Here is a 12,359-nt window from a genome sequence, read left to right as displayed (position 1 = left end):
GAGGAAGAGACCGAGGGAGAAACAGGGAAGAGAAGACCAGAGACGAGACGAGACAGGGGGAGTGAGACCGAAAGAAGAGAGAGAGAGAGAGGAGAAGAAGAGAGGAGAGAGAGTGAGGAGAGAGAGGAGGAGAAGAGAGCATTAGTAGGGTTGACGGTTTAAGAGCACACAGATCAAAGTTTCATGCTGTTATCTCACAGCACTAGCAATGAATGTAAATTATGGATAAATGGCAACAGAAATGCATGTGTGTGTGTGTGTGTGTGTGTGTGTGTGTGTGTGTGTGTGTGTGTGTGTGTGTGTGTGTGTGTGTGTGTGTGTGTGTGTGTGTGTGTGTGTGTGTGTGTGTGTGTGTGTGTGTGTGTGTGTGTGTGTATTGACGTGAGGTCATCGTGCTTGTCTTCAAGTGACTATGTGTGTACCTGAACGGTGAGAGCCAGTCTAACATGCACTTGCAATACTAGCTAATGAGTGGTACTCTCTCTCCCCATGTGAATCACAGTTCAAGATTTACAAGTGAACAAGAGTGTCATGAATGATTGATTGTGACCCATTCTTGTGACATACTGCATCTGCGAGATTGTAGGGGTTGAGAGAAAGTAGGTTGATATCCTGAAGTCAAAAAACAGTTTAAAGGGCAGGAGAGGGAGAGGGAAAAGGGGAGAGACAGAGAATTACTCAGAGGTAGAGAAAGGCTATTGATAGAGAGAATTGGAGTAGGTGGAGAGGGAGCGAGAGAGGGAGAAAGAGTGAAAAGCAAGTCCAGAGTATGGAATGAGAGAGAAAGTGAGAGAAAAGAATGATTACGAGGGAGAAATTTAGGAGAAGGAGGAAGGAGAGCAGAAACATAGTGGAAATATAGAGCGAAAGAGAGTGAGGGAAAAGACGAATGTGGAGGAGGAAGTGATGGGAGACGTGCTGGCTGAGAACGGAGTAAAACTTTGATTAGACTAATGCTCTGGTTGCTGTCGGAAGTTCTTATGTTTGCGTGTGTGAGTGTGTGTTTGTGTGTGTGTGTGTGTGTGTGTGTGCTCATGTTACTGCGTAGTTAATGCATAAACTGGCTGGCATTTCTTCTAAGGGGATATTTTAAGTTTCTTCACTGACAGTGCGTGCAGGAGATGCCGGAACACATTTTGTCTCTCAAAAATACTCTGTTTTGACGTGGAGTGGGACAGAGGACATAATGTAAAGGATGCTTCAAGTATCTAAGGCAAAAAAACAACTGAAACACCTGTTTCCCCGTGGCTCCCTCTCACACACACCTATGATCTGGCAGCCGTAGAGCTCGAAACGCAGGGCAATGCCGTTCTTCCAGACCTGAGGCCGGATGCGTACGAAGCGGGCTAAGACGGGCTGGGGTATGCGGTTCAACACCACCTCATATGGGTCTGTGTTAGCATGGAACACCTGGAGAACACACAGAGAGGGGTATATGGTTAGACGCTGATACCAATCAAAAGATAACACACACATGTTATACCACACACACACACACACACACACACACACACACACACACACACACACACACACACACACACACACACACACACACACACACACACACCAGCAGTGCTAGGGCACGGTGTTGAAGATGGCCACACACCGACAGAAGTGCATAGTCTTTGTTGCTGCTCGATGCATCAGCCGGCGCGAAGGGGATGAGTGAGTGACACAGTGAAAGGAGAGGATTGCTGCGCTCAATTTCTTGACCGTAAATCGCTCTGGATAAGAGCATCTGCTAAATTACCAATATGTAAATGTGAATTAAATCTGCAGGTGCGTGGAGCTATGAGCTGTGCGTGTCAAAAAGAGGGGATTTCTGTCCTCACATTCCAAACAATAATCTTGGGACTTTATTTTTTACAAAAAGTGAAAAAGTGTGCGAGCAAGTTTTCAGTTCTCTCTACCTCGCAATCTCTCTCTACCACAAACATCCATAGCCCGCAGTGTGAGTCTCGCTTCGCTGCACACACACAGAGCCCCAGCTAAGCACAGACAACCTAAACACAGATCCAATGACACCCACCCAGCTGTCTGTCTGTGTTTGTGGGGCAAACGGTGAGGGATGGTAGGGGTTTGGAAGGGCAGACACACACATCCCAAACACACACTCCCCTTCCCCCACCGTACACACACACTACCACCCTGGGGGGACTGAACAGTGTACAGAAATGCTTGATGGACAGGACAGGGCAAGGTCGGACAGGATTGGGCGTTCTGTAACAATAACAGGAAGTCTCCGCAGGAGGGCAGGACAAGACCAAGGACTACTTCCTGTGGCATCCGTCCTGAACGTCCACCCCACTCCTTACACCTCCCTTCCTCTCTTGACCCCTCAGGGAGCGAGGTTAGAGGGTAAATGTGACTGTGGGAGAGGAGCCTCTCCCTTGTTTAGGGGAAGGACACAGACAGACAACAGACGTCCCCTCATGCCCGTGGGAGGAACCAATGGTGAGAGACGTCTGATGGTGAGAGACCTCATGTCCTATCCCTCTATCCAGTCTGGAGGTCTTCCACCAACCACACCCCATCAAAACATCTCTCTCTCTCTCTACTCTCTCTCCATTCTCTGTTCCACTCCCCCTCTCTCTCTCTCCAGTGAGGCTCATTGCCAGTCTGAAACCACAGAGAGAAACAGGAAACAACAAGACCGTCCTCTGGGGTGCGATAACACACCCAGACACCCCCCCCAACTCCAGATATAAGAGGAACTCAGAAGAAGAAAGGACCACAGGCCAAAGCTTAATATCAGTTAAAGCAGACACTGTCTGTGTTCCAAATGGGACTCTATGTCCTATGTAGTGCACTACAAAGACAATAGAGACAATAGAGTACCATTTGGGACACAGACAGTGTAGAAACGTGTATTGTGGCCTAAAATGCACCAGATTGACAGCCAGGGAGAATCGTTACACCAACTGACCAAAGAGGGCGCCAGAGCTAGAGGTTTTAATAAGGCTTATTTAAAGCAATGTTTTTGCATGAAATGCCGGCCTATTGTCATATGCAATGTAGGCCTCTAGTCAAATACTTGAATGTGCCTTCAATGCGTCTCTTTCCCTCTCTATATCCTTCCTTGTCTTTTCTTCTCTCTGACTTTCTCTGTATTATATTCCCCTCTTCTCTCCTCTCTATGTATCAGAGGCTATAATCATTGTACCAACCTTTCCTTCACTCTCTCTTCCTCTTCCTCACTACAGTCTTTCCACTCTCTTCCGATCTTCCTCTCCCCGTGTCCGAGGCCACACTGTCCCCCGGTATTTTGATTGGCCCTGTGGACTGTGTATGCTCATACGCATATGTGTGTTAACCGAACACCCATGAGTCCAAACCACAAACCGCCCTCCACAAGTAAACATAGCCAGTTCTCACCTACTGCCAGATGGTATAGAGATAATGTCACTTATCTTTTAACGGCCCAAACTCCATTTTAGAACTCCATTTTGTGATGTCAGACACATTCAATAGAACTTTTTTTTGGGGGGGGAGGGGGCATGAGGGTGAGAGGGAGGGTTTTTAGAAAATAAAGAAGGATATGAGAGAGGGAGAAATAGAGAGAAGGAGAGTCGTGCTGCAGACATCCCCAGTCCCCTCTGTTTCCTCTTCCTCTCTCTAGTTACATCCTTACCCCTGACCTCAATTACCCTATCAGCAGGGTCAAAGGTCATTCCGCTCATTAGACACCTGGACATTTGCTGGAAACAGGAGAAGGGCCATAAAGTTGTGTGTGTGTGTGGGTTAGAGTTGTTGTTTGGGTATATGAGTGTGCATGAGTTTTTGTTAGAGCATGTGTATGCTCTATGTACATCGTATGTGTTCATGCAAATTACACGAGTGTGTTATTGTATGTGATGGTATGGGATGTCCCATTGTTGCTCTGGCAGACTGTGGGTGTCATTGAGCCAGTCGTCTGAGCAAACCTTGTAATCTGCCTGACGATGGGAAGGAATAGGGGGGGGGGGGGGGGGGGGGTAACCAGTCTAGCTCTGCCTCTATACAGCACACAGGGCAAAGAGGGCTAAATAATTAACATTGTCATGTTGTCTCCTCGTGTGGCAGGTCATGAAATTATAACGAACCCCCCAACGAACCCCTTCACCCAACCTACCCTAGCCCTACTGCACCACTTCACACATATACACACCCCGGAACCCCTCCCATATTTATGTGACGGTCAAATGCCTGGAGCGGATGGACACAGGCGGAACAGAGGCACCATGGATATTTAACTATTGATGACCCTCCGGAGAAGAATGGGGTCACCGCGAAAGAGAAGGAGTGTGTGTGAGTGTGTGCAGAGGAGTGGAAGGAGATAGTGTCAGACTGGGCTGAGTCTCACCGATGAAAACACTTCTCTAAAAACAAGATGGAGAGAAAACAAAGAATAACAAATGGAGACTTATGAGAAAGAGAGAGAGAGAGAGGGAGAGAGGGAGAGAGGGAGAGTGGGAGAGAGAGAGAGGGAGAGAGAGAGGGAGAGACTCAACTCATTCCGAGATGATCCATTTGCCTTCTCTCTCTGTCCCTGTTGTGTTTCCCTTCAAGCTGATGGCACCACAGGGAGATGTGGCCAAGCTCTGCACAAGATATTCTCTCTCTGTCTTTCTATCCATCCCCCTCCCTCCCTCCCTCCGCGTTCCGTTTCTCGCTCCGTATGAAGATGTTGACAATTGGTTCCAACTGGCTGCTTTCCACTAGTGGCTTGAAGAGGGGGCCAGCAGGGCTGAGGAGTGTGTGTGTGTGCGTGTGTGTGTGTGTGTGTGTGTGTGTGTGTGTGTGTGTGTGTGTGTGTGTGTGTGTGTGTGTGTGTGTGTGTGTGTGTGTACATGAGGAGTGCTGAGGTACTCCTTTGAAATGGTCTCCCACCCCTTCACACAGTTGTTTTTGTCAATGTCTCCCACTCTGCCCCACTTCCCTCATTTCTCTCTCATCACACTGCAAGTGTGTGCGTGGGTTAGTGTGTGGGTGAGTGTGTGTGTGCTAGGTGTATGTGTGTCTACATGCCTGTGTGTGTGTGTGTGTCTATGTGCTTGAGTGTGTAGACATGCCTGCGTATATGTTTGTGTGTGTGTGTGTGTGTGCGTGCCTGCGTAAATGCGTGTGTTTCTACATTTGAGTGTGTGTGTGTGTTTGACACAGCTAGTGTGTGTGACTGACAGTAACAGGCTGTAACTGCAGTGTGGGCTGTTTTTCTCCCAGGTCACAGAGTGGCAGATTTAGCACAGTAAGACAATGCATTTCTGCGAAACACACCATGTCTGTTTATTATTTGGGCTAATGTGATTCCCCCATTCAGGCACAATGTGTCTTTGTTTATGCGAATGTGAATGCATGTGTGTATGTCTTTATGAGTGCATGTGTGTATGTGTATGTGAGAGAGCTGTGTCAAGTAACGATGTGCATGTGTGAGTAGCATGATGCCTATTTAATAAATCACACATGCTCCAACAATAAACGCTCACAGAGGAAGAGGAATAGCAATTTGGCACAAATGGAATTCTATGTTATGATGCCATTTCAGTCAAAATCATAGACATGGGGTGTATTTACTAGGAACCAAACTGAAGCAAACAGGCTGAAAAGGGGAGGGAGCCAACTGAATTTGTCCAATAAGAATTGCTTACTTTCGTTTTTCTGTTTGCTACGGCGTGCACTAATGAATAAGGCCCTGGTGTTACTTGCATGATTCTTCAGATCCGCTTTATGAGAACTGCTGATGTTTCCAACCTACTGTCGCTCACTACGGAACAATGACTAGAAACCTCCAGCTGCTGTATCCATGTGTCGGCACCCTGCTCCCACACATACTTTGACACACACGCACGCACACACACACACACACACGCACACACACATACAGCTCTGGGAAAAAATTACAAGACATACTGCAAAATGATCCGTTTCTCTGGTTTTACCATTTATAGGTGCAGTTGAAGTCGGAGGTTTACATACACCATTTAAACTCAGTTTTTCCACAATTCCTGGAAATGTAATCCTAGTAAGAAAATCCATGTCTTAGGTCAGTTAGGATCACCACTTTATTTCAAGCATGTGAAATGTCAGAATAATAATAGAGAGAATGGGTCAGAAGTGGGTCAGAAGTTTACATACACTCAATTCATATTTGGCAGTATTTCCTTTAAATGGTTTAACTTGGGGAAAACATTTCAGGTAGCCTTCCACAAACTTCCCACAATAAGTTGGGTGAATTTTGTCCCATTCCTCCTGACAGAGCTGGTGTAACGGAGTCAGGTTTGTAGACCTCCTTGCTTGCACACACTTTTCAGTTCTGCCAACTAATTTTCTATAGGATTGAGGTCAGGGCTTTGTGATGGCCACTCCAATACCTTGACTTTGTTGTCCTTAAGCCATTTTGCCACAACTTTGGAAGTGTGCTTGGGGTCATTGGCCATTTGGAAGACCCATTTGAGACCAAGCTTTAACTTCCTGTCTGATCTCTTGAGATGTTGCTTTAATATATCCACATATTTTTCCCCCCTCATGATGCCATCTATTTTGTGAAGTGCACCAGTCCCTCCTGCAGCAAATCACCCCCACAACATGATGCTGCCACCCCCGTGCTTCATGGTTGGGATGGTGTTCTTCGGCTTGAAAGCTTCCCCCTTTTTCCTCCAAAACAAAATGATTATAATTATAATTATTATTATAATGATTTAATGATTATAATGATGAATCATTATGGCCAAACAGTTCTATTTTTGTTTCATCAGACATTTCTCCCAAAAAGTGCCATCTTTGTCCCCATGTGCAGTTGCAAACAGTAGTCTGGCTTTTTTATGGCGGTTTTGGAGCAGTTGCTTCTTCCTTGCTGAGCGGCCTTTCAGGTTATGTCGATATAGGACTCATTTTACTGTTGTACCTGTTTCCTCCAGCATCTTCACATGGTCCTTTGCTGTTGTTCTGGGATTGATTTCCACTTTTCGCACCAAAGTACATTCATCTCTAGGAGACAGAACGCGTCTCCTTCCTGAGCGGTATGACAACTGTGTGGTCCCATGGTGTTTATACTTGCGTACTATTGTTTGTACAGATGAACGTGGTACCTTTAGGCGTTTCGAAATTGCTCCCAAGGATGAACTAGACTTTCTGAGGTCTTTCCCATGATGTCAAGCAAAGAGGCACTGAGTTTGAAGGTAGGCCTGGAAATACATCCACAGGTATACCTCCAATTGACTCGAATGATGTCAATTAGCCTATCAGAAGCTTCTAAAGCCATGACATCATTTTCGGGAATTTTCCAAGCTGTTTAAAGGCACAGTCAACTTAGTGTATGTAAACTTCTGACCCACTGGAATTGTGATATAGTGAATTATAAGTGAAATAATCTGTCTGTAAACAATTGTTGGAAAAATTACTTGTGTCTTGCACAAAGTAGATGTCCAAACCAACTTGCCAAAACGATAGTTTGTTATCAAGAAATGTGTGGAGTGGTTAAAAAACTAGTTTTAATGACTCCAACCTAAGTGTATGTATACTTCCGACTTCAACTGTATGTGTTTGGGCAAAATTTACATTTTTATTTTATTCTATAAACTACTGACAACATTTCTCCCAAATTCCAAATAAAACTATGGTCATTTAGAGAATTTATTTGCAGAAAATGACAACTGGTCAAAAATAACCAAATTTCACACTGGGTGCGAGACCTGGAGAGGCCTACAAGCCACAGTGTCTCGCACCCAGTGTCAAATTTCGGTCATGATCTGGGGGTGCTTCATCAAGGCTGGAATTGGGCAGATGTGTCTTTGTGAAGGATGCATGAATCAAGCCACGTACAAAGGTTGTCCTGGAAGAAAACGTGCTTCTTTCTGCTCTAACAATGTTCCCCAAATCTGAGGATTGGTTTTTCTAGCAGGACAATGCTCCATGCCACACAGCCAGGTCAATCAAGGTGTGGATGGAGGACCACCCAATTTCCAGACCTGAACCCCATTGAAAACCTCTGGAATGTGATAAAGAGGAAGATGGATGGTCACAAGCCATCAAACAAAGCCGAGCCGCTTGAATTTTTGCGCCAGGAGTGGAGACACCCAATATCAACGTGAAAGACTGGCGGAGAGCATGCCAAGACGCATGAAAGCTGTGATTGAAAATCAGGGTTATTCCACCAAATATTGATTTCTGAACTTTTCCTAAGTTAAAACATTAGTATTGTGTTGTTTAAAAATGAATATGAACTTATTTTATTTGCATTATTTGAGATCTGACAACACTGCATCTTCTTTGTTATTTTGACCAGTTGCCATTTTCTGCAAATAAATGCTCTAAATGACAATATTGTTTGGGGGAATTTGGGAGAAATGTTGTCAGTAGTTTATAGAATAAAATAAAAATGTCAATTTTACCCAAACACATACCCGTATATAGTAAATATAAAGGAAGTGATCATTTTGCAGTGGTCTCTTCATTTTTTACAGAGCTGTATAGGCACACATCCTCACACTTCTGTGCATAAATAAATACACACGCAGACATGCACAGATTCATAGACAAACACATCCTGCAAACACACACACACGCTCAGCAGACGGACAGGAAGTCCCAATCCCTTTACTCATACTGTAGTTGACTTATACCTGACTACATATCACCAGTGTGACATGCGCACACACACACACACACACACACACACACACACACACACACACACACACACACACACACACACACACACACACACACACACACACACACACACACACACACACACACACACACACACACACACACACACACACACACACACACACACTCCCATTACCAGCCCATTAGTTTAGCTAGAAACTAACTGTTAAATGACAATCAGAAGGGCAAATCTCCTTTCATTGCCATGCCCCCCATCGTGTTCCCTGGTTTAAACACTTAAAGGATCTCTAAGGGCTTAGGGCCAGGCTAACTCGGACTCTGTGTGCCTGTCAGACGCCACCATTGTTGGATTAACTGTCACGGAACATACATATGGACAGAGGACGTTCTATCTTGCACGGCTCCAGATAACCCCTGGTCAAAACTCATCTCCAGTCCCAGACACCACGCTCTGAGGTCAGTGGTGGTGTGTGTGTGTGTGTGTGTGGGGGGGGGGGGGGGGGGGGTCCAGCTGTTGGGTGTTTTTTATTTAATTCTAAATCCATTTGCTCAAATAATCGCCTCACAGACATTGTATGCCCCCCACTGTCACCCAAAGCTGAAACAGACAAAGAGGCGCCCCAAAGGGAGAAAGGAGGTTGGGATAAAAAAGCTGATGACTCTCCCCCTCTATGAGGCTGCTGTTGTCCACAGTGGCTTTAACATAAACTCAGGGAAAAAAGAAACGTCCCTTTTTCAGGACCTTGTCATTCAAAGATCATTCGTAAAAATCCAAATAACTTCACACATCTTCATTGTAAAGGGTTTAAACACTGTTTCCCATGCTTGTTCAATGAACCATAAACAATTAATTAACAGGAACCTGTGGAAAAGTCGTTAAGACACTAACAGCTTACAGATGGTAGGCAATTAAGGTCACAGTTCTGAAAACCTAGGACACTAAAGAGGCCTTTCTACGGACTCTGAAAAACACCAAAAGAAAGATGCACAGAGTCCCTGCACATCTGCGTGAACGTGCCTTAGGCATGCTGCAAGGAGGCATGAGGACTGCAGATGTGGCCAGGGCAAGAAATTGCAATGTCCGTACTGCGAGACACCTAAGACAGCGCTACAGGGAGACAGGACGGACAGCTGATCGTCCTCGCAGTGGCAGACCACATGTAACAACATCTGCACAGGATCGGTACATCCGAACATCACACCTGCGGGACAGGTACAGAATGGCAACAACAACTGCCAGAGTTACACCAGGAACACACAATCCCTCCATCAGTGCTCAGACTGTCCGCAATAGGCTGAGAGAGGCTGGACTGAGGGCTTGTAGGCCTGTTGTAAGGCAGGTCCTCATCAGACATCACCGGCAACAATGTCGCCTATGGGCACAAACCCACCGTCGCTAGACCAGACAGGACTGGCAAAAAGTGCTCTTCACTGATGAGTCGCGGTTTTGTCTCACCAGGGGTGATGGTCGGATTCGCGTTCATCGTCAAAGGAATGAGCGTTACACAGAGGCCTGTACTCTGGAGATCGATTTGGAGGTGGAGGGTCCGTCATGGTCTGGGGCGGTGTGTCACAGCATCATCAGACTGAGCTTGTTGTCATTGCAGGCAATGTGCGATACAGGGAAGACATCCTCCTCCCTCATGTGGCACCCTTTCTGCAGGCTCATCCTGACATGACCCTCCAGTATGACAATGCCTCCAGCCATACTGCTCGTTCTGTGCGTGATTTCCTGCAAGACAGGAATATCAGTGTTCTGCCATGGCCAGCGAAGAGCCCAGATCTCAATCCCATTGAGTACGTCTGGGACCTGTTGGATCGGAGGGTGAGGGCTAGGGCCATTCCCCACCAGAAATGTCTGGGAACTTGCAGGTGCCTTGGTGGAAGAGTGGGGTAACATCTAACAGCAAAAACTGGCACATCTGGTGCAGTTCATGAGGAGGAGATGCACTGCAGTACTTAATGCAGCTGGTGGCCGCACCAGATACTGACTGTTACTTTTGATTTTGACACCCACTTTGTTCAGGGACACATCATTCCATTTCTGTTAGTCACATGTCTGTGGAACTCACTCAGTTTATGTCTCAGTTGTTGAATCTTATGTTCATACAAATATTTACACGTTAAGTTTGCTGAAAATAAACGCAGTTGACAGTGAGGACGTTTCTTTTTTTGCTGAGTTTACATATCTGGGTCAAAGTTCACATTTACATTGAGTATGAGTACTATATTCGTACCTTATCCCATTGACAAACATAAACAAACTCAAGCACGCACGGACACACACACCTCTTCCACACTCCAGCTGTGTTTACAACCACTGGTGTGTGTTTGTGTGTGTGTAAAAGGATGATGAATTGCAGAGATAGATAAGGGCACACAGAGGACTCTATTGTTCATGTTTGGCAGGTTCCTCCCTCCTTCTTTCCATCTCTCCCTCCTTCCCTCCTTTCTCAATCTATCAGGAAGACACTTCATGGGATAGAGACATGACTCATGTCAACACACATTCCCAACAGGAATCTCAAAATAATTCCCAGTCATTCCCACACTATCATCGGAAGAGCACCAACAGAGCAGCTCTCCTGGCCTTGATAACTGGGATATATTTCAGACAAATTAAGAACATTTTAATCTAGTATTAGTCTGTATATTTGAATAAAACAGCCCCAATACAACAGCTTCAATACCTCCTCGCTTAGGGCCACACTACTCCCCTTTTCAATGTGGTTTAATTGGTTGAGTCAATCACACAAGCTTAATAGAGATTCGTCTTGGGAGCAGTGTACTTTTGTATTACCTGACCCATGTGGGAATTACATTACATTTACATTTGAGCAATTTAAATGTCTGGATAGGACATGCTTATCCAAAGCAAATGGAACCAGCTAGTCTCCCAGAGGGCAAAACTGTTAGAAATGACGTCATCACAACCAATTTCACATTCCTTACGACGTCATTACAACCAATTTCACATTCCTTACGACGTTGTTTCAACCAATTTCACATTCCTTACGACGTCATTACAACCAATTTCACATTCCTTACGACGTCATTACAACCAATTTCACATTCCTTACGACGTCATTACAACCAATTTCACATTCCTTACGACGTTGTTTCAACCAATTTCACATTCCTTAACGACGTTGTTTCAACCAATTTCACATTCCATACGACGTCATTATAACCAATTTCACATTCCTTACGATGTTGTTTCAACCAATTTCACATTCCTTACGACGTTGTTTCAACCAATTTCACATTCCTTACGACGTTGTTTCAACCAATTTCACATTCCTTACGACGTTGTTTCGACCAATTTCACATTCCTTACGACGTTGTTTCAACCGGTTTTGCCAGCTAGGCTGTAGTTGAAAAAACGGATATACAACCAACTTTGACTTTGAGAACTGGGTTCCACATTGGAGCTCTAGGTTTCACATTTGGGTTCTAGGTTCCAGGTGCTACATTGGGGTTTTAGATTACCTTGTGATTCTTGCCGTAGCGATAGGTCATCCAGTCCTCTCCATTGGTGCTGACCTCCAGCTTGAAGGTGGACACGTAGTAGGACTTCTGCGTCTCCTTGGAGACTGCTCCCTGGGTGGCGATGCCTGTCAGCACCTTAAGGAAGTGGAGGTCCACCTGGGAGGGAGGGAGGGAGGGAGGGGGAGAGAGAGAGAGAGAGAGAGATACATTTCAGAAGAAGCGGAAGATACATTTCTATTTATTACAAATAGATGACA

General features: G+C 45.4%; 1 protein-coding gene across 2 annotated transcripts in view; it reads right to left on the bottom strand.

Annotated features, from left to right (window-relative positions):
* LOC109906663 (neuropilin-2) overlaps positions 1-12,359 on the bottom strand; it is a 63,401-nt gene that overhangs the window by 25,394 nt on the left and 25,648 nt on the right. For both annotated transcript variants that reach the window (XM_031792299.1, XM_031792300.1), the window contains exons 7-8: positions 12,103-12,258; positions 1,266-1,410 (exon numbers count right to left, since the gene is read on the bottom strand). In XM_031792299.1, the coding sequence (XP_031648159.1) occupies positions 1,266-1,410; positions 12,103-12,258 (301 nt within the window). The remainder of the gene's footprint in view (positions 1-1,265; positions 1,411-12,102; positions 12,259-12,359) is intronic.

This window comes from Oncorhynchus kisutch, linkage group LG16, assembly GCF_002021735.2.
Source record: "Oncorhynchus kisutch isolate 150728-3 linkage group LG16, Okis_V2, whole genome shotgun sequence".
NCBI lineage: Eukaryota > Metazoa > Chordata > Actinopteri > Salmoniformes > Salmonidae > Oncorhynchus > Oncorhynchus kisutch.
This window is presented reverse-complemented; position numbering and strand designations above follow the sequence as displayed.